Raw genomic sequence first — 22,353 nt, 5'->3', positions numbered from 1 at the left:
CTATGTTTTTAAAAATTATATGGTATTATTTGCTCATAACTCATTTGTCATTTCCTAAATTGTTAGAAAGAAAATTTTTAAAAATATAACTCAAATGTCATTTGCTAAATTTATGGTTTTTATTTATATTTGAAAGATAAATGAATTTTCTTTCAAACAATATTTTTGTAAATGTATTTTTAAAAAAATAAACAATTTAAATTGTTATTATCATTGAATATACTTATTTTTGACATAATTTGAGTTTTTGTTTACATCAAAACTTATCATATTTTCGGATAATTTTAATTTAAAATGTAATTTTTATATTTTTCAAACAAATTCTAAAAATATTTTTTAAATATTTTGTTGTAATTTTTTGAAAAATATTGAGTTGCATTTCAAATAAAAAGGTAAAGATATTAAAAATATTCTAATTAAAATATGTAAAATTTAATATAGTTTTAAAGAAATGGTCAAAAAAAAAATACACATAAAAAAAAATTATGATTTTTGTTAACTGGGCGGATCATTATTTATATGATATCGTACACAAAAGAAAAATTTCTGCTTTTACAATTATCTAATTAACTCTATATACTCATTTTTTTTTATATTTTTTTATATGATATCACACATTCGTAAAAAAAATATAGTTTAAGATGCAAAAAAAAATATTTACTTAATGAATATGATATGAACGAATATTACAAATACATCATTTAATAAAATAAATAATTAAAAACTGAAAATTCATACCCGCGGGGTCTAGTTATTCTTTAATTGCTAACTCACTTTTGTTAAAACGATCTTTTATAGGCATGATGTCTCTAACGTTTTATTAGCGCACATTAATTTGTTATTTCATAGTCGTCGACTGTCTTTCTTAGACATGTTATAGATCTTTGTTTGTGTCATAAGAATAAAAGAATATAACTATTTAAACAATCTAATTGTGATGTTTGGAAAAGATTTCAAAATTTAGAGAACGAAGTTGTGTAGTGAGTAGAATAGTTGGATATCTGAAAAACTTTGTTCTCTGTGTAGAAATTTTCTCTTTCTCCTCTCTAAGGTTTCACTGTTAAATCTTAAAGTTTAAGGTGGCCGCAGGCGTTTTCACACTCGGTTAACCAGATCTTCTCTGTTTCTGTTTATTTTGTCCCGACCATATATGCAGTTAGATCGGTTTCATGTCCAAATTTGTTACGAATTTTTCCACCAACGTGTTTCGGTTTTAGCTTCCGCTTTGTCGTCTTTCCCTTTGTCTTGGCTTTTGCATGCTTATAGATTCTTCCTCTATGATCTGTATAAGGTATCTGATTCTAGGAACATCGATGGATCTCTTGCCATCGATTTCTAGGTTTCCATTTAAGCCACTGTAAACCAAGCTTTACTGTATTGTTAATTTGTTTTATAGAGACATGACCACGAAGACCAACATCCAACATGATCTGTCTGATTCTTTCTAGGACTTGAGCAGCGTTGAGTTCCTCAGGGACCTTAAATTTGTCTAAGTCCCAGAAGACTCATGTCTCATTCGCTGACAAAGACAGGCACAAACAAAGACGCAGTTACTACACGTACGGAGACAACAACAACAAACACATATACTCTCAAGACAGAAAGGAGAAACCTTCAGATACGTGAATACATCTGTAAGATATGAAATTCCAAACCTTCATATACGTGAATACTCTTGTTTTGTTTATAATCATTAATCAATCACAGAATATCAAACCATATGCACAGCCTCATATTCAATGCTATAGAAACCTAGGAAGAACAAATTCTTTTGGTAGGATTGGAATCACATGAAGAGTATTCAGTCCCGGGGCCGTGAGTACAGTGGAGATGGTGATGATCACATGTTCTCCAACCCTGACTCGGTGCGTTTACGGCGGCTGAAACCTTGGTTGACTTTCCCGACCAAGTGAAGAAGATGAAGAAACCATTAAGGGGCCAAAAGAAAATGTATGAGGAGCCCATCAGAACAATTTAATAAGCCCAAGTACAATACATTATCGAAACATGAAGAAAATTTAAGGCAGGACACGTGGCCTAATGGATAAGGTGTTTGACTTCTAATCAAACGATTGTTGGGTCGAGGCCCACCGGGCCTGTTATTATTTTCATTTTGTTTTCTCCTTTTCACCATCCAGCACACATGCACGATTTCTCTCAATCGCTATGGCTCTTCAGCGTCACGGTAAAGAGTTTAGCAACATTTTGTCGTGTTGGTTCTTGATTATCAGTTTTTGCAACCTTCTTGAATCTTTGAAGAATGCTGTTTGAGAACAATTCTTGAAAGCTTGCATGAGTAGTGTTATTAGTTTAATTAGTGATCTCTCAGGTTTTGATTGATGGTTACGGTAATGTTTTAAACTTGAAAACATAAAGAACCGGTGTCTGCTTTTGCATATGTCAAAGTTTCGATGATGTTTTTTTATTCTTCTTGGCTTTGACAGGTTCCATGTTATAGCCTACTACAGCAGATTTGGTGGTATAGTAGACAGGATGGTGAAAGAAGGAGATGTACATCAACACTTTTTGCATATACGACATACTTGGAAGGTATAAACTGTTTGTCATCTTGAGTTGGTTCTTAAATTAGGTTATAGTAAATAGCGTTGTGAATTAGATCGAGTTTGTTGTTTTTTTACTTCATACTCCATTTGGTGATATGAAATAAATCATTATTCAACACTCATTTGTCCTACATAACATGATACCGAAAGGACACAACTAAGGAGATACAAAATCTAAGTGGGTACAATACAATACTACTCCTACAAGTTGTGAGAAGCTTGAAAACTGAAATAGATTGGGTTTGACTTATCTAACCTGAAAGACTACAAGGGTCTTCTTGTACTCTTGTCCAATGGTAAGGACTATTTCTTTCTCTGAAAGGGACCATTAGTATTAATTGTTACACAACGTGCATTCTTGTTACTCGAAAATCCATTATCCTATTGAATGCTTGTTTTGATTTCCACCATTGATATTGGAGAATGGAGACAATGACAGTTTCGACTTAAATTACCTAAAAAGTAATAATGGCAAAAGAAGGAAAGTCAGGCTATGTCTTCACCGGTTTGGCACTTGGCAGTCTCGAGTCCATGTAAAAAAAACTTACAGATTTCACTATGTTCTCTTCTATTTAAGCAAGTATATATATTTTCAAAAACCATTGACCGTTGGTTTTGGTTTTTAATGAACATGGAGATGGAGTTTAATCGGTGTAACTAGCAGAGAAAGTCATGCTAGAAAGAAACGAAATGTGCTTCTGCTTTATACTAAAATCTTCACCTATGACAGAGACACACGCACATTAGTCCTGACCGGCTCAATCTGTCATGGGCTCTGGAACAAAAAAAAAATTTAATTTTCAAACTTTTGTTTTAAAAAAAAAATCTGATAGATGTATTTTTAATATAAAAATACATGTATTTTTAAAAAAAATCGGGCCCTTATCTATTAAGAAATAGGGGGACAACGAATTGGGCCCGGAAGGGTCGCACCGCTCGCCCCCTATCTAAGCCGGCCGTGCATTAGTCTCTCTCTCTTTTAAGCTTTATTCTATAGGGTTTACATTTATCATTATGGTTTTTACCAATTACTAACTCTATTTATTTATTCTTTTGAAAAAGTACTCACTCTATTTATTACCTTTTCTAGCTCAATTAATTAGATCGTGACCAAGTTCTCCAATCCCAAAGGAACTGCAACGTATTGAATCCAATAGATTTTTTAAAAACTTTTTACATTAATAATTCAATAGCTTCACTCCCCTCATCTCTGCAATTAGTCATGTTACTCTTTTGTTCAATATAATCTACGAGTGTGAAAAAAGAATAACAGTTCAATAGGGTTACCATTTCATGAATCTACATTTGTTTCTAATAAGCCTCCGTACACCCCAAATCCATATGGAATTCAATTTTGGATTGACATTATAGTTTCATGTCTTTAAATTCTAATTTTTTCCGGATAAACAAATAATGAATTAAGTTTTCACATTTGTGAATTCCATATAGTGTAGTGGTTTGTTTTAGTGTTATCATTGTGCCATTTTACAAACTCACTCTCAAATATTATAAAATTTTATTTACGCAAACATGATTAATAAATAAGTTATATCAAGTCAAGTACACAAGTAATGTTTTTATTGTGTATAGAAACTTGATTAGTGTTTTAATTTCTAGCTTGATCCAACAATATAAACTCTCGTAACAAACATGATAACTGTTAATTGTTACTATAGTGGTAAGACCATCTCTTCCTCTATTTTCCTTTTCTATAATAGAAGAACTCTAACACAGACATGTTTCTTTCCATTGTATAACATATTTTTATTCTAAAAACTATTTTCTTTATATTTTTTTTTTACAACTACATACCTTTCAGTATGAAATTTGAAAATTAACTCTACTTACTTAACATTTTCATAAAATTATAAGATTATTTAAACTATATATTTATTATAAAAAGGTACATTATAAAAAAAGACATATTATGTAAACAAAAAAATATGTCTCTATTTTGTACAAAACATTTATATTTATCAAATAAGTATTTATTTTAGTTATAGTTATAAAAAGCTAAAATTTATAAAATAAAAAACTATGAATCTATAATAGATGAATAATATTTTCTTTTAAATATAGAAAATATCAATTTATATTTTAGGACAAGAAATAAACATGAATTCAATCATATTTTTTATCACAGCGTTTAGAATCAAAAATATCAATGGGTTGAAGATGCTATAAAAAAATAGTTTGGTTTCGGGCTTTTGGCGATTTAACCACAAACCTATGGGTTTGGATCTAGTTTTTCACCGTATAATACGTTCAAACAAAGATAAACTGCTGAAACCATTTCTCTCATCTAGTAAAAACTATTTTCAGCATGAATATCGATGAGCTCCCATAATAATACTCTGCAACGGCTGGGAAAATAAGTCATGACCTTGTTTATAAAAAACATTGTTGCGACGGATGTGAGAAGATATAGATTAACAGATGGATAAACAATAAAGAAAGACACAGAGATTTAACGTGGTTCACCCCTAACGGCTACGTCCACGGGCAAAGAGAGATTTTATTGATGGAGGAATTACAGAGATATGTCTACAAGAAGATCATATCTAGTTACCCTACGTCTGCTAACTAGGTTTAGAGGAGGCACAAAATATATATAGTTGTCCCGGAAAACCCTAGCACTAGTGGACCTCAAAAGACTAAGGCCTAACAGATTCAAGACATTATTCAACAAATCTCCACCTTGACTTGAATCCTCCATAATCAGATGTACCAGAATGCACTTCTTCGTGCTCAAAATACAGATGTACCAGACTCTCTCTTTGCTTAAATGTTCCGTCGAACTCAGATGTCAGATGTCCCGTCGGACCAGATGCTCCTCAGAGCCAGATGCCCTCACTTGGGCCAGGTGCTCCCTTCGAGCCATATGCCCCTCAGAGCACTTCTTCGTGCTCAAAATACAGATGTACCAGACTCTCTCTTTGCTTAAATGTTCCGTCGAACTCAGATGTCAGATGTCCCGTCGGACCAGATGCTCCTCAGAGCCAGATGCCCTCACTTGGGCCAGGTGCTCCCTTCGAGCCATATGCCCCTCAGAGCCAAACACCCATCAGGGCCAGATTTAACAGCTTGAGATGTTTAGCAAATCAAAACAATGCTTGAACTTGCTATGAGGACCCGGCTTAGTGAACATATCCGCAGGATTATCAGCTGTTCCTACCTTCTTCACTTCAATCTTCTTCCCATCTCTCCGAAAATAGTATCTTACATCGATATGCTTGGTTCTCTCATGATGAACCTGATCCTTGGCTAAGCGGATAACACTTAAGCTATCACAGAACACAGTAGCCTGATCATGATGAACACCAAGATCACTGACCAATCCTCTCAACCATATTGCCTCCTTAGCAGCTTCTGTCAATGCCATATACTCTGCCTCAGTTGTAGACAAAGTCACTGTCAACTGCAAAGTCGCCATCCAACTCACAACAGAACCACCCAAAGTAAGTACGTAACGAGTCATAGATCTCCCGTTGTCCACATCTCCTGCATAATCTGAATCAGAATACCCAGTAACCAGTCTCGGATCCTTGTCTCCATAGACAAAACCAATATCAGATGTACCCTTAAGGTACCAAAAAATCCTCTTCACAGCGATCCAGTGCTCCTTTCGCGGCTGAACCATGAACCTACTCACAACACTGACTGCGTGTGCAAGATCTGGTCTTGTACAAACCATATCATACATCATACTTTCTACAGCACTAGCATAAGGAACACGTGACATATAATCGATTTTCCCTTCAGACATTTCATCACTCATGATAGGATGAAAATTTGCAGCACATGGAGTATCGATAGGCTTAATATTAAGCATCCCGAATCTTGTCAAGACCTTTTCAATGTAGGCCATTTGTGACAAGAACAACTTCTTCTTCGTCCTATCCCTGAAGATCTCCATTCCTCGAATCTTCCTCGCAGCACCCAAATCTTTCATCTCAAATTCAGAACTCAGTAATTCTTTCAGTTTCTGAACATAACACTTCTTCTTGGCAGCTATCAGCATGTCGTCTACATACAACACCAGGTAGATATACGACTCATCCTCCACCTTGCGAATGTAGACACAACAGTCGTAAGGACTCCTGTCGTAGCCCAACGTGACCATATAGCTGTCAAACCTCTTGTACCACTGTCTAGGAGACTGCTTAAGTCCATACATCGACTTCCTCAACCTGCACACATGATCTTCTTTACCAAGAAATAGAAAACCCTCAGGCTGAGTCATATAGATCTCCTCCTCAAGCTGTCCATGAAGAAAAGCAGTCTTCACATCAAATTTCTCCAACTTCAGATCCTGACGTGCTACTATCGCCAATGGCACTCTGATAGAGGTGTGTCTGACCACGGGTGAGATTATCTCATTGTAGTCCACGCCTTCTCTTTGACTGAAACCTCTAGCAACAACTCGAGATTTATACTTGACTCCTTCTTCTGGTGACTGACCTTCTTTTAGCTTATAAATCAACTTGCAAGTCACAACTTTTCTCCCAGGTGGTAGTGTGACCAGATCCCATGTGTGATTCTTTTCATGAGATTCCATCTCATCTCCCATTGAAGCAAACCATTTCTCATATGCATAACTTGAAATGGCTTCTCTGTAAGTAGACGGCTCGTAAGTGTCCACTTCCTCTGTAACCTGTAGTGCATAACCCACCATATCTTCAAACCGATATCTCTCTGGTGGCCTAACATCAACTCTCCTTGGTCTGTCTTTAGCAATACTGCGTTTTTCAGACCCAATACGTTGATTTCCAGAATTGTAAGATTGAGGCTGCTCATCAGACGTCGATCTCTTGCTCTCTTCCTGAGAATCAATCGATCTTGTGTTGTCGGACATCGATCGGAGATCTCTACCATCGCCCAATCCTGTGTCTGGCGTAGATCGATCACTCCCTGAAACTGGATCAATCGATCCTGGGTAGTCTGACTGCACTTCCTGCAGCTCCACCTGCTTGTCAACATCCTCATGCTCTGCTTCTGAAATGGACTCAGCTGAGACTTTGAACATAGAACTCTCATCAAACACAACGTTCCTGCTCATAACAACCCATTTCTCAGATGGAGACCAAACTTTGTATCCCTTTACACCATCTTCATAGCCCATAAACACTCCCTTCTTCGCTCTTGGTTCCAGCTTTCTTTCATTAACATGATAGTAAACCGTGCAACCAAAAACTCTCATAATAGAATAATCAGCAGATCTGCCTGACCAGACCTCATTAGGTATTTGACACTCGATCCCTGTATGCGGTCCAAGATTGATCAAATAACAAGCCTTGGAGGGACCCCAACAATCTGAATGGATGTAATCCAGCGTGCCTTTTGTTTTATGAAAAACCTTAGAAAAATTCTTTCTGTGCAGATTCCCAAACACACAGTGCTCACAAAACTCAAGGCTCTTGGTCTTATGACCACAAAGAAGATCCTGCTACGACAGAATCTGCATCCCACGCTTGCCCATATGTCCAAGCATCATATGCCACAACTTGTCCATATCTTCCTTGCGAACCTCTGGAGATGCAATATTTGTTGAACTTGAAACCGTAGAACCTTCCAGCAAATACAAAGTACCATGAATGAAATCTCTGAGAATCACATCTGAACCCCTGTAGACACTCAGAACTCCATCTCCACCTGAATACTTGAAACCTCTGCTATCCAAAAGACTATCTGAGATCAAGTTCTTGGACTTTGATGGAACATGTCTAACTCCAGTCAACGTACAGACTCTATCATCATGTGTCCTGAGCTTAATAGAACTGATTCCTGCAATATCGCAAGCAAAGTTATTCGCCATCTTGATCTTGCCATCAGTCACTGCCTCATACTCTGAGAACCATTCTCTCCTTGGACACATATGATAAGATGCGCCTGTGTCGAGGACCCACACATCTCTAGGATGTGTTTTTCCATGAGCAACCATCGCAATATCTTCATCAGATTTAGGACAATCAGATTTCCAATGTCCTTTCTCTTTGCAGTAATTGCAAATATCAGTTGGTTTAGGACCCTTTGAAAACGACCTTTTGTCTTTTGACTTCTTGCCTTTTCCAAAGTTCTTTCCACCACCTAGAAACAACCCAGAAGCTTGGTTGTCTGTACCAGAACCAGATGCCTTGTGTCGCAACTCCTTGCTATGAAGTGCTGACCTGACTTCCTCCAAACTCACTGTATCCTTACTCCCTATGAATGACTGAACAAAGTTCTCATAGGAGTTTGGTAGTGATACCAACAAAATCAGTGCTGCATCCTCATCTTCCACCTTAACATCAATATTCCTCAGATCCAACAAGATGGAATTTAGACTGTCAAGATGATCTTGGAGTTGTGTACCTTCTTGCATCCTCAGAGCGAAAAGACGTTGTTTCAGAAGTAGCTTCTTAGTCAGAGACTTCGTCATGTATAGACTCTCTAACTTCAACCACAAATCAGCTGCAGCATCAACACCGGAAACTTCGATGATGATCTCATCTGCCAGACACAACAAAATTGTTGAATACGCCTTCTCTTCAGTAACCTCCATCTCAGTAGTAACAGGTTCAACCTTCTTCCCTGACAACGGTGCCCAAAGACCTTGTTGCTTCAGCAACGCCTTCATCTTGATTTGCGAGAGACTGAAACTGTTCCTTCCAGTAAACTTGTCGATTTTCATATTCATCCCAGACATCTTCTCACCAGATTTTATCCGAAGCTCTGATACCAATTTGTTGTGACGGATGTGAGAAGATATAGATTAACAGATGGATAAACAATAAAGAAAGACACAGAGATTTAGTGTGGTTCCCCCCTAACGGCTACGTCCACGGGTAAAGAGAGATTTTATTGATGGAAGAATTACATAGATCTGTCTACAAGAAGTTCAGATCTAGTTTCTCTACAGCTGCTAACTAGGTTTAGAGGAGACACAAAATATATATAGTTGTGTCCCGGAAAATCCTAGCACTAGTGGACCTCAAAAGACTAAGTCCCAACAGATTCAAGGTATTATTCAACAAACATCTTATTCTTCTGATCTAGTCTTTCAAGAGGTGCGTAGGTTCCGATAGCTACCTTTATCTATAGGAATATGGAAATAGAGAGTGAGAGAGTTTGAAAATGCCATCTATTTCCTCTAGCTTTGAAAAAAAAAAGAGATAAACAAGAATCTCGAGCATAACTTATTTACGTATGGCTTTGCATGTTCAAAAGTTCCCGGCCCGTTTTTAAATCAATCGCCAAAGTATTTATCAAACCGCCATTTATACCAACCAGCAACTTGAGTTTAAAATAAATAAAAACTTGAGTTTTTCAAGCTTGACTAGCTCGACAACGTTCCAGTCCCTCACAAAGATTATTTAGTTTGATAAAGACATTTGAAAATAAAAAACGTTGCATCAGTCCCTAATTTAACACAGGATCAGACATTTCAACAATGGTTATTGCAGATCTATTAGGTTGAGATTTTTACCGTAATATAAGATACGTTCTCTAAGCTTTTAACTAAAAAAGCTAACATGCGTCTCTCAAATAAGAGATATAACAGACGTCTCTTAGTTTTTTTAGTTAAAACTTAAGAGACCGTATCTTATATTACGCTAAAAGACCGTATCTTATATTACGCTAAGAATCCGAAACTTCCAATAAACATGCTATTACACAAAACTCGTAGATCGATACGATGGTACTATTTTCACAACCTAGTGACATGTGCTCCGACACTCTGTCAGTAATAGAATTGGACCTTTCTTTCTCAGCTCTGATCTTTCTGTTTTGAGTAGTAGCACTCCTGCAGCTTCACAGTTTTAAATAAAAGACTATAGGGGGTCACTTATACAGATAAATATACAGAAATGAAACTGGAAGGCTATGTATATTGATTGAGAGTAGGAGTTTGAATTGGTATATGTCAGATTTAGAGATTGATTAAGGAAGAGAAAGTGATAGACATGTCTACAAAAGTAGAATCTGGACCATTCTCTTTTCATTTATTTTCCCCCTATATGAAACTGTTCCTTTTCTCAACTCACTTCTTTAATTTTATTTCTCATATACTAATATTCACATAACTATTTTTGTCGACATTATATCGACACTAACTATTGATCACCAATTACATATTTACAATTTTTGGTCAACTTATTTACAGATTTATAAAATACTCACTTTTTCTTTTCTATTTTTTAAAAGGCTTTGAATATACTCACTTTTTCTATGTGATTTACCATATGATGATGCGTATATGAAAAACAAGTGTTAGTTTTTGTTTGTAATCCAAACACATTTTTGTAAACGTCACCAAAACTGAAGATTATAAATATAGAGTTTTAACTTGATAGAGTTTTAACTTAATTAAAGTCATCGATTCAATCCAATAATACCCCTTTAGCTATTATCTTAAAATCTGCAGTTGTTTCAGTACGATTCAATTGGCATATTTTTCTCATGTTTTGTTAGCGAGGAGACATGCACGCAGAGAAACACATTTTTAGCGAGGACCTGCATCCTTCGGCTTGCCTTCCAAGCTACGATTCATAGCGTTTGGCGGGAGAGAAATATCAGGAAGCACAAATCAGAATCTCGACAAGCTAGTCACCTTGTGAGCTTTATTGACAAGACCATAAGGTACCGCATCTCCTCTCTGAGACTCAAGAATTTTGCTCTTTATAGTTCTATGATGCAGAGATGGCTCGCAAGACCATCTTTTTATGTTCCACCTTAGTCTCTCTTGCTTAAGCTTTTCCATGTCTTACCAACTTATTTCCTAAACACTACAGTTTTTTTTAGTTTTTTTTTCTTTGTTGATAAATAAATTTAACATTTCAACAGAAAAAGAGAAACACATTTTTAGCATCTTTTGTGACAGATATCATGTGAAAATTCTAACATGTAAATTCCAACTACATGTAGTTTAGCAAAAAAAACCATGTATATCAATATTGAAATCATTAATAAATATATATTACATTGGTTAGTACACCGTAAAAAAAAACTAAAAGTTATGCCTAAAATCAAGAGGTCAAAATATACGTTAACAAACCAAGCGCTCGTAGCTTGGTGGTAAAAGAGGTACAGCTGTACAGCCCGCCACCCGGGTTCGAGCCTTGACCACAATGGATTTAACATCTCTTCCGTTGGGGCGCTGGACCCCTTTCGGAGGGATAGTTGGAAATGTGGCTGCCCAGATACCAGAGTTATCAAAAAAAAAAATGTGTTAACATTAGGATTACGTGCTATTTTGGTTTCTTATTTTTTCATTAAATTAAAAATATTTAGAATTACTCGTTGTCCCATAAAATCTATCCAATAAACTATTTTATCACCCAAAATGTCAATCAAATATTGATAACTATAATACTTATCAAAAATCACCATCCAACTATTTTATCTGTCATCTACACCAACACTGACCACACTTTTGTTTCCTAACATGTACTTGCTGCCATTAGTTGAATCCTTAGATTTTTTTTTTTTTGTGTTAAAGCCTAAATGGAGAAAGTGGGAACCATTCATTATACATATTTGATCTTTCTCTTTACTTATCACTAGGTGATGATGGATTGAAACTTAATTTGAATTTTAACAATAAATTCATATTTTTTTCAAATTACATTAGAACTCCATAAATTAATATTCAATAAGTTGGTAAGTACGACAAATTAATATATTTTACCAGTTTCGAGTTGGACCATTATAAAATATGACACAAATCAATAAAATAATATTATACATAATTTAAAAAAAAATGTAAATATACTATGGTTCCAATATAAACATATATTGATAATTAATATATATAAATTTAATATAAATATAAAATATGTTGTATAGTTTATTTTTATGCAGGATGAAGTCTAACTTTAATTTTTCTACATTTTCTAAATATATGGATGTTATTTTGTCGTTTTACACCTAAAATTTCATTTACATTTACGGTAAAAATAAGAATAACATAAAACTTGTATATGTATAATTTAATCAATACATATACCGTAAATCAAGCATTCTTCTTGATTTTACATTAAAACATATTTCAAAATATAAATCTAATTAAAAAATATTTTATGTAAATTAATAACTCTACAAATAAATAAATTATCAAAGTCCCAACATTTCTAATTTATAAAGTTTTGGTGTAATAATGAATAAATCTTGCAATATTTTTTATCACAATGTAACATAGTATTTTATTAATTTAATTTGCAGTCATTTTAGCCTAGTATTTTGGTAACATATTTTTATCACAATGTAACCATTGTAACATATTATTATTTCTTAATGTAACATAGTTTTTTTATCTCTTATTTTTATGTGACATATTTTTATGTAGAATATAATGTGACATATTTTATTTCTTATTTTTCTCACAATGTAACATATTTTTTTAAGCACAGTTTTCGTGTTGTGCTTAACATAGTATTTTATTAACATAGTATTTTTTTTATCACAATGTAACATAGTATTTTATCACAATTTAACATAGTATTAGTTTAGTTCAGCCTATTTTTTGTACAACAAAACCCAGTGATCTCTTAAAAGGTATTAACTTATAGTTGTAACCTTAGCAGGGGAGCAGGGGCGCAGCATACAAAAGGAGATGGAACATGTTGCAGTTTATACGTACGTATATATACAGAGTTAGTCACCCTGCAATGTTTAAACGATCATCTCATATAATTCATAATATATATGTTATAGCAGACGACCAACAAACCCATTCAAAATTTTATAATAACAGCTGTTGAAGTATGGTGACTAAACCGCCTACGATTACTAAGTTTTTTTGGGCTCTTTGCTATCATCTTATTACAGGATTCTTCAGAATTTAAGTTTTCAGTTAATCAAATCCAACTACAAAGGTCACAACCATTCATACAAATGAGGTAAAATACTTTTATAACAATCAACCTTGTGATTAGATATAAGATGGCAATTTACTTGCGAATAATAAAATCCAGGCTTCTATTGATTCACTTAGAAACATAAAACTTAATATGAATTAGTAGTTAAATAAAAATAAAATAATTAAGTAATACCATGATTTTTTTTAAGTATGTCTAGAGCTTTATGTAACAATAGTTTTTTTTTGTTTTTATTGGATTCCCCCCCTACCTTGTTTTTATGACCTAAAATATTTCGTTGCAATGAATATGATTTAGTAGTTAAATAAAAATAAAATAATTAAGTAATACAATGATTTTTTTTAAACTATATTTCATATCTTTGTATTGTATTTTTTAAGTATGTCGTATGATACTCTTTCTGTAACAATACTTTTTCTGTAAAACTTAATGCCAAAAATCCGGCTACCAACTAAAAAAAACACAATCTCAACTTCAAATATCACCAGCAACTGAATACGGTTTCAAATCAGAAACAAATTAAAACCACCCATTTGCAAAGCTAGGAGAGGAAGACAATATAGTTGTGATGGTTTGTTTATGTAATGAAAAAGAATAGGTAATCGCTTAATATATAGCTATATGGTGGGATCAATGAAAGGAATAATATATATTCAACATTTATTTATTTTTTTTTATTTTTTATATTCAACATTTATTGCATAATATATTACGTATAAAGTTGAAATTTGCGATACCATAACTACATAAAGTCGCAAATTATTCGTTCTACAACTATAGAAAGTCCCAATGTGCTCATGTTATAACTATATAAAGTCGTAAGACAGCGTTTTAGTACACTATATACTTGCGCAAAAAAAAATTAGATATATTTTTGGTTCTTGCTGAAAACCTTCATGACGTTACATAATTAGCGCTATTTTGCATTATATTCTTTCCAAATTTATTCTTACTGCATAAATTAAATTCCAAAAATCGCTCTTTGCAAAAGTGTTTTGGCTTCAGGAACACACAAAATATATCCCCTATTAATCGTATTATTCTAATGCACAAATATAATAAATATCTCAAACCTACGGGGTGATTGGTAGTTGCGGTAGGTGCTGTCCACAGCTCTATTTATTTCTAAAGCACCAAATTCAGAGCAATCAAGCTTTAAATTTTTTTTTAAACCACAGCTCTAGAAATAACCTACAGCTGTACAAGTGCTTTGCAGAACCAAATATCCAAAGCAACTTTTTAGTGCTTTCATAAAATTCTACAGCAATAAAATTTAAACCCACAGCAAAAAAATCTACAGATTTTTTTCTACAGCAAAAATTTTAAAGCTACAGCTATTACCAATCTATTACCAATCGGACTCTATGTAAACTAGAGGAAACCAAGTAATCTTGTCTAACCAAATCGACCCAAAATAAACGAAGCAGACAAAATCAAAATCAAATTATGTTGTCTAACTAAATGGAACCCAAATAAACATGAATTCTGATTTGAGATATTCCATACATGGTTGGACACTACAAAATGTCATCAACACTTGTAGCCTTTTGCAAGTTTGAACTTGGGATTGAATTTTGTCATCACTTTTAATTCTATTACCTATATTGTAGGTCTATATGCCTGAAACATTTGGAGGGATGACTGTGGATTATTGTCCATGTTTATGTCTCCAACCGTTGACTGAGGCATATTATAAATCTTGTGGGTTATACTTTGTTTTATTAAGATTATTAATCTAGGTCTATAATGAGTCTTCTTTTGTTTTATCTGGCAGAGCCAAAACAATGTAATCAATCAATCATTTCGGTTTTACATGAGAAGAAGATTCAGTATTATCTTACGTTTACTTTTCTTTTAATTAGTTGCCGATCTTGGTTTCGTACACCGGTCTGTAAATTTACATTTAAATGAACCGGTTGGAAAACCGTGAGATAATAAATTAGGGTGGTCGTATATTTTATATACAATGGCATGCTTTGTAATATCTCTAGTAAATGATGGATTTTTAAGTAGGGAGTGTGATAATGTCCGTGGAGCCTGACACCTCAGCATTGGTAACAATGTTACAACTTAAAAATGTTCCTCAAATAATATATAGAGGATTCAACACTCAACAGTCAACACTCAACAGTGACTCAATTAATTACAAGAGGTTAAAATCAGAAGACCTAGGGCGGTTTTCAACTATATTTACTTACGCAAATACATGTAGTAACATGTCCATAAATATACACAACCTACACTCCAAGTTCCAGATCAAACCATAAGTTATTCATTTCTTTGCTTGGCTAAAACGTTGTCTCTTGGAACACATTGTTGTATGCAGAAATAGGCAAAAAAAAAAAGGAAAATGGAAGAAGACAATATGGAATGCTGGAGCAGCCCCTTCATCAATGACCAATCTTCTTCCAACTTCATCTATCCTTTCCATAGCTTTAACAATGTTTCAGGTAAAGAAACTAATGTGTGTGCTTGGTACTTATTCATGAACTCAATGTGCAATAGTTATCACTATCTTAACCATATAGAAAACTATAGTCCACTCAGGAATCAAATCCAAGAAAACATATATTTTGTTTTCTTAGGTACAAGGGTGGTGACACAAGGAGGTCCGCTTCATGAACATTATTACGCCCCTTCAGCAATGGTGGAGAGCAGTTTTGGAGAAGCAAGCAACACCAACAATGGATATGAAACGAAGAAGAAGAAGATGACTAACGAGCAGCTGAAGTTACTAGAGATAAGTTTCCAAGAGGAGATGAAGCTGGACCCGGAGAGGAAGATGAAGCTGTCCAAAGAACTCGGGCTGCAACCTAGACAGATTGCGGTTTGGTTCCAGAACAGGAAAGCCAGGTGGAAGAACAAACAACTCGAGCATCTCTATGAATCATTAAGGCAAGAGTTTGATATTATCTGTCAAGAAAAGAAGTTGCTACAAGAAGAGGTACGTTACGTATTAGTTTTGTCTCATTATTTCAAGTGGCATTTACTGGACTTAGTATCACTTTGTTTGAACAGCTTATACAACTGAAGGCGATGATAAGAGAGAATGGTGCAAGCAACAACAAGCAGCAAACGTGGGAAAATGCTTGCAGCCAGGCAATGCAAGCTCAGTTCCAACTCAACTAGACTTCAACAGAACCCATAATTGTTGCTTTGACACAATGTCAGGTCCTGTTTTAATTAAAGTTGCTTTCAAGAAAATAGTGTTTCCATGTTCACACGCAGGACATTCTATTGAAGAACATTTAAGCCATGGACTGATCAGCAATGTCTTAGATCCAAGTTATCAATTCTATTTCACATAGTTTAGATTCAAATAAAATGAGTTAAGTAAGTATACAAACAAAAAATTTCATAATCTGCATAAAAATCTCTTTTGAGTGCAATATATCAGATAGGGTGCAAGACTGTAATAAAAACTTGTGACGAAACAAAAGTCGAAACAATTAAAAAAGATAAGTGCAGAGATGAATGAGGGCTAATCTATTCAACGTCTGCCACCACCACCACCCAACTTAGCAGCCTTGGGTGCGGCAGTCTTGGGGATGCTGCCCTTGATTTTTTGTTGCTTGGAAGCAAACTCGGCCTTCTTTGCCTTCTTCTCATCCTTGGTCTTCTTGATTCTCTCCTTAATGTCACTGCAACAATCATCAAAACTCATTTTGAGTCAAATCACACTTCTTCAGATTTTAAAAGATTGATACAGCTTCCAAAGAAAACTAACCGAAGGGCGGCTTCTCTGGCTGCATCACGAACTTCAGGCTTCTCTGCACGCTTCTTCTGAATGACCTCCAAAGTAGCACCAACGATGGACCTTGAGTAAGGCTTCTTGGTTGCACGTCTCCTCTTCTTCACAGCCTCTTGAGCAGCATCCTGTAAGACTCACAAAATTAGCATCACATACACAGAACCAAAACTATATTTTTTTTAAAAAAAGAATCAAGAATAAGAGTTTAATTAACCTTCTTGTGCTGTTTACGGTACATAGTGGTCCATGCAAGCTTGGAAGGCTTCAACTTATTGTGAAAATAATGCTTACATTTCGAGTTGATGAACAAAAACACCTGAGATGAAATCATGAAAATAATGCTTACATTTCTTTTTTTGCAAAAAAATGGAAGAAAGAAAAGAACCTGAGAGTCAGATCTGATGAATCTGATACCCCTGCCTGGGTAAATCTTGTGGCCACTGAATCGGCAAAGCTCAGTCCTAAAACGTCAAAAAACATAATCAAAGGGCTTAGAGAATGTCAATTTAACATGTCTCAATCAAAACCAAACAGAACACACATAAAGCTATTTCATTTTGACAATGTCCGAAGTAATACTATGTAATGGAATCACATTGGATCATAAGGGCAATGAGTGCAAACAGACACACACGACAACGTATAGTTATTACCGAACATAAAAATCCAAACTTGCAGACCATTTTGACCATACAATAAGCAGAAGAATCAAACAAGGTCATTTACAATAATGGCAGCCCTATGAGCTAAGAAGCAACACGAAGAAATATTAAGAGAGAGAGAGAGAGAGAGAGAGATGAGAGTGATTACTTGAGAACCATGGCTCCGCCGCCGCGCTTAAACTTTTTTTTTTTTACACTGGAAGCCCTAAAAATCTAAGCAGTAGATAAACAGATTTGTATTTAAGGCAGATGAGTTTGTCTGAACCCTAGCTTTTTATAATGGGCCTCTTAGACCCATTTGAGAACCATAGTCAAGCCCATTAAAGAACATTTGCTGGCCTCTTAGATCCAAATACGCTCAGAACCGATATTTCTGATGTTAATTAATACAATGTGGTGTAGAAGTGAGACTAAACCAAAATACAGTAACCAAATTAAACCAAAAAACAATAACCAAAGTAAACCAAAATTACCCAGAGATATTATGTGGTCTCTTAACAGGGTTGGTTGGACCAGGGATCTCAATTTCATTATTTTCTTTTTTTTTTGAAATAGACGTTTAACTGCAAATTACTAGCTCGCAATATCACAACAGTAGACTTAAATTAGGAAAAGAAAAATCAAAGATCAACAGAATAAACTATCCATGTGGTGTTTGAACCAAAACAGTATGCATCAATCTACTGCAAAATCTCTCTGATTCATGTGGTAGTTGGCCAAAAAAGAGCTGGAACCACAACAATTATTGTGGCCGTACTCTGGATATGCAAAGTGCAGAGATCTCTTCAGCCAAAACGTTTGAAATCACACAGAAATTATGTGGTTAAAAATGAGATTTGTCTTAAAATGTCTTTTTCTCAGTCAACTGTCTGAAGATGATGCCAAACATCAAGTGTCAAACAACCTTACCAAGAGTCCAAATCTAACAGCCTTCTCCGATTGGGAAACAACCAAATCATGTTCTGTTTTCTTGCTCTACTTTCATTGCACATGTGAGACTTGAGAGCCTTTTTTGTCTTTCTGGCAAGCATCCAAATATGCAATAATACAACGTTTGGTAGAAAAAAAAGAAAAATGCTAACACTTTCAAGTTTGATATAATCTTTTATTTTTCTGAAGATGGTCCAACTGATGCGATGGCCAAGGAACAGATATCACAAATGACTTGGGGTACAAGCAAACCCCACTCAACAGTACAATCTAATTTCACAACTTAAATAATGTTGGACAACCGAAATTATCCAATAAATAAAAAGAAAATACTTTGTTCACATATTCTTTAAACAAATTGGGGATGATTCACTGACTGCTGCAGAATCCTAAGAATCCCATGAACTCATGGTTATGTATCATCCTAATGCTATTCTCTATCCCAATCACTCCCATTGTGAGAGCACTGGCACATATGACTCCTGAGAGGACAAAGACGATGATGGAAGCTCTTCTGAGGATGGCTACAAGCTTTCTTATAAAGAACTGTCCCCAGAAACCGGCAAGGATCGATACCGACATCAAGTACATTGCTGCAAATTAAAACAAAAACATCCATCATCAGTTTCCTTTGTTTTTGGCTTATTCTAAACGTTTTCCTCATGTTGTGTGATTCTAAAGAGATCTTACCGTATGGGATTGGGAATCTCTTGAGGAGATAGAACTCAACTACGGATAAGGACGACGAAAACATCATCACAAATGTAGCTGTCGCGCTAGCAACCTGAGAGATCAATGAAACAAGATGGTTGGTTCCAATTTAAATCATCTAATATTGATAGGAATGTGTATGTGTGCGTTGTGTGTTACCTGTGGGATGACTCCAATCTCAAGAAGCAACGGACCGAGAACAAATCCACCACCTGATCCAAGAAGACCACCTACAACGCCTCCAACGAGTCCACAGAGAGCACAGAAGATAAGACTCAAAGGAGTCCACTCTATTGTAGCCTCACAGATTGATTCAGTGTTTCCACTTCTTAGCCTCTTCTTGTTCTCTCTATACAATCTCACTGCTTCAAATCCATACACCCCCAAAGCCACTGGGAACTACAAAAAAAACAGAAAACATGGTTCAATTTTTTTGGAGATCTAGCTAAATGCCTGAGGATAAAGGTGTAACGACTTGATTCGATATTTAAGCGTAAGTAGCACGTTGTAATACGAGAGAGTATGAGACGGGTGTTACCAAAAGTAACATTAAATGTTACCTGTAAGATGAAAAGCACCCAATATATTGTGCTGCAAACCTTGATTTCATTCTGTATAAACCAAAGAATTAGACTAATCAGCACTCATCACCATCAAGATTGAATAAACCAAAAAGCTAGAACAAGAAGGAGATGACTTGCCTTGATAACTTGGATGAGCAAGAAAGCTGACCACACAGTGACTAAAAGCAGAAGCCGTTTCCACTTGAGGTTAGACCTTATTATTTCCTGTAAGCAAAACAAAAAAAAAATGGTTAGTTCTTGAATCTTTATACCAGTCTTGAGGAGCCATTAAGTAGCTAATATCATGCTTACCAGTTCTGACTTCTCTTCTCTTGGATAAAGCGGCTCATACTCTGTGTCTATTAAAACTGCACAAAAATTAAAGTTAGATAGAATGTGTTGTAATCAGAATCATAAGCGTGAGGCTTTACTTACGTTCTCCCCTGGAGTTAACCGTGGAGCCTTGGTGCTGTTTGGCTATTTCATTCTGTTTAAAAAGAAACATTCAGTGATCCCTCCACATAGAAACAAGAACATTATTAGGTGTGAAACGAGACCTATATACCTTCAACAAAGTCTCCTCCTTCCACATCTCAATCCCTTTGAAAAAAGATCTCGAAGAAGTACCAACGAAGAGAATGATGATGAGGACGGTGATGAGCCAGTAAGGGAATACAACACTCAGAGAAACACCAACAGTGATTCCCAGAAGAAGCATCGGTTGAAATATTAGAGCAAGATCATAGTCCAGGATCGGTACTTCTTTTGTCGGATGACGTACTCTCACATTGTACCAAACCGATGACGCTGATGCTCCCATTATCATACCTTTTACACACACACAACACAACATTAATTAAAACTATTAACAAATGTAACACTATCATTTAACAAAAAACTCTCTCTTACATTTAGAGATCGCAGCTGCGGATTTTGTATCGAACCCTAGAATGAGAGTGAGCATAGGAACGAATATTCCACCGCCTCCAACGCCACCAACGGTCCCACACGCAGATCCTAGAAACCCTATGAGAGTAGCCACCACAAGCCTCCAGCTAAACTTCAAATCCTACTTTTTCACAAAAAGTCAAAAAGTTATTATAGATTCTTCTTCTATGCTTTTTTGAGTGTACCGTACGTAACAAAACAGAACACGTTCCCGTTTATTGTAATAAACAAACACGTATCTGTTTTATTCAAAATGGGTTAGCTGTTATGGTCCACATAACGTCATTAAAATTTAATAACACGACGAATATTCAGATATTGAGAAGATAAAAAAAAAGAAAGGATGAAACTTTGTTTACCGGCCAGACTTTCTCGGTGGCAGAGAGCGGAGAGGAGGAGGAGGAAGAGAGATGAGGATTAGGGTTTGTATCTCCGACGTAAGAAACCGAGAATACGGCGACGGAAAACCCCACGAGAAGGTAGAGGAGGAAGCCTCCGGTGCCTCTTTTCAACGACAATCCCATGTTAAAACCCTAGATAACCGCAAACTCGTTGTGTTCTGTCTGAAAACGCTTGGAAACGATTTTTTTGGAGAAAAAATGGATTTTTGGTGGTTTGTATCTGGCGGTGATGAAGCAGAGGAGAAGCGGCTTATAAAAGGCAGAGTATGAGAGATTAAGACGAGAGATAGAAAGAGTTTTATAATCAACTATGCTCTTGCGTATGTTATTACGATACTATCTTTTGTATGAGCCTTACACGTGGAGGTTTTTTGTGGTTTTTTCGAAATTTGATTTTTCGATTCTCTATTTAATTTTTTGACGATGTAATCTTGCCTTGTTTTTATCCATACATAAATTTCAAAGAAGTCGACAAAATAAATAAGATAAGTTCAAATGATAAAAAAATATGTAGAAGTAATTTTAGAGAAAATAGGAAACAAATATACGAATAATGATAAACAATGTATAAAAATAAAGAAGATTTTCTTCCTTTTTTTTACTCAAAAATACATTGTCTATTTGACCTAGAAAGTTTTTCCTTAAACATTAGGATGGTACAATCAGAAAATTAGTCCAAAAAATATATTAATTTTGGTGTTGTAAAATTTTAGGCCATATGCTTCTCTTTGTTGGGGAAAGTCACACGGCGCAGCGGAAATACTAATGGTCGTGTTCCCCTGACCTTGTGTGAACCTGTGAAGAAAATACTTCGACGATGGCGGGATGTAATATGCAGAAAAACGTAAATGAGACACACAATTTTTACGTGGAAAACCTCCTCGATGTGAGAAGAAAAAACCACGGGACCGTAATCCACTAAAAAAATCCACTATATAAATGGTATGAGTACAACCACGTCCTCCCT

The 22,353-nt window shown here is 35.3% G+C and overlaps 3 protein-coding genes across 6 annotated transcripts; 1 reads left to right on the top strand and 2 right to left on the bottom strand.

Annotated features, from left to right (window-relative positions):
- Positions 1 to 15,749: 15,749 nt before the first annotated feature.
- LOC106341470 (homeobox-leucine zipper protein ATHB-22) lies at positions 15,750 to 16,555 on the top strand. 2 transcript variants are annotated; one of them, XM_013780239.1, is made up of 3 exons: positions 15,750 to 15,870; positions 16,006 to 16,364; positions 16,439 to 16,555. In XM_013780239.1, the coding sequence occupies exons 1-3, from the start codon at positions 15,771 to 15,773 to the stop codon at positions 16,547 to 16,549; spliced, it is 570 nt and encodes a 189-aa protein (XP_013635693.1). In that variant the 5' UTR covers positions 15,750 to 15,770; the 3' UTR covers positions 16,550 to 16,555. The 2 variants fall into 2 exon arrangements, with proteins under 2 accessions (XP_013635693.1, XP_013635691.1); XM_013780237.1 differs by having other exon boundaries at positions 15,750 to 16,364.
- Positions 16,556 to 16,756: 201 nt separating this feature from the next.
- LOC106339476 (60S ribosomal protein L24-1) lies at positions 16,757 to 18,124 on the bottom strand. Of its 2 annotated transcripts, XM_013778298.1 has the most exons (5): positions 17,982 to 18,124; positions 17,557 to 17,632; positions 17,386 to 17,487; positions 17,148 to 17,296; positions 16,757 to 17,061 (listed from the first exon to the last, which is right to left on the bottom strand). In XM_013778298.1, the coding sequence occupies exons 1-5, from the start codon at positions 17,990 to 17,992 to the stop codon at positions 16,911 to 16,913; spliced, it is 489 nt and encodes a 162-aa protein (XP_013633752.1). In that variant the 5' UTR covers positions 17,993 to 18,124; the 3' UTR covers positions 16,757 to 16,910. The 2 variants fall into 2 exon arrangements, with proteins under 2 accessions (XP_013633752.1, XP_013633751.1); XM_013778297.1 differs by having other exon boundaries at positions 17,386 to 17,632; positions 17,982 to 18,081.
- A 787-nt stretch (positions 18,125 to 18,911) lies between these two features.
- On the bottom strand, positions 18,912 to 21,662 carry LOC106342936. 2 transcript variants are annotated; one of them, XM_013782003.1, is made up of 10 exons: positions 21,345 to 21,662; positions 20,947 to 21,106; positions 20,603 to 20,865; positions 20,473 to 20,524; positions 20,350 to 20,405; positions 20,176 to 20,262; positions 20,035 to 20,085; positions 19,634 to 19,873; positions 19,454 to 19,547; positions 18,912 to 19,356 (listed from the first exon to the last, which is right to left on the bottom strand). In XM_013782003.1, exons 1-10 carry the CDS (start codon positions 21,507 to 21,509, stop codon positions 19,133 to 19,135), a joined length of 1,392 nt encoding a protein of 463 aa, XP_013637457.1. In that variant the 5' UTR covers positions 21,510 to 21,662; the 3' UTR covers positions 18,912 to 19,132. The 2 variants fall into 2 exon arrangements, with proteins under 2 accessions (XP_013637457.1, XP_013637459.1); XM_013782005.1 differs by having other exon boundaries at positions 20,947 to 21,109; positions 21,345 to 21,598.
- Positions 21,663 to 22,353: the final 691 nt, after the last annotated feature.

Source organism: Brassica oleracea, chromosome C4 (assembly GCF_000695525.1).
Source record: "Brassica oleracea var. oleracea cultivar TO1000 chromosome C4, BOL, whole genome shotgun sequence".
NCBI lineage: Eukaryota > Viridiplantae > Streptophyta > Magnoliopsida > Brassicales > Brassicaceae > Brassica > Brassica oleracea.
Note: the sequence above shows the minus strand (reverse complement) of the source record. Positions and strands in the feature narration are given on the sequence as shown.

Coding starts and splice junctions, on each gene's coding strand:
- LOC106342936 (XM_013782003.1), bottom strand. CDS start 21,509: ATGGGATTGTCGTTGAAAAGAGGCACCGGAGGCTTCCTCCTCTACCTT. Junction 20,406..20,472: donor GGTTAACTCCAGGGGAGAAC/GTAAGTAAAGCC, acceptor ATTTTTGTGCAG/TTTTAATAGACACAGAGTAT. Junction 20,263..20,349: donor GAGAAGAGAAGTCAGAACTG/GTAAGCATGATA, acceptor TTTTGCTTACAG/GAAATAATAAGGTCTAACCT.
- LOC106341470 (XM_013780237.1), top strand. CDS start 15,771: ATGGAAGAAGACAATATGGAATGCTGGAGCAGCCCCTTCATCAATGAC. Junction 16,365..16,438: donor AGAAGTTGCTACAAGAAGAG/GTACGTTACGTA, acceptor TTGTTTGAACAG/CTTATACAACTGAAGGCGAT.
- LOC106339476 (XM_013778297.1), bottom strand. Junction 17,297..17,385: donor ACCGTAAACAGCACAAGAAG/GTTAATTAAACT, acceptor TGAGTCTTACAG/GATGCTGCTCAAGAGGCTGT. Junction 17,062..17,147: donor GCCAGAGAAGCCGCCCTTCG/GTTAGTTTTCTT, acceptor TGATTGTTGCAG/TGACATTAAGGAGAGAATCA.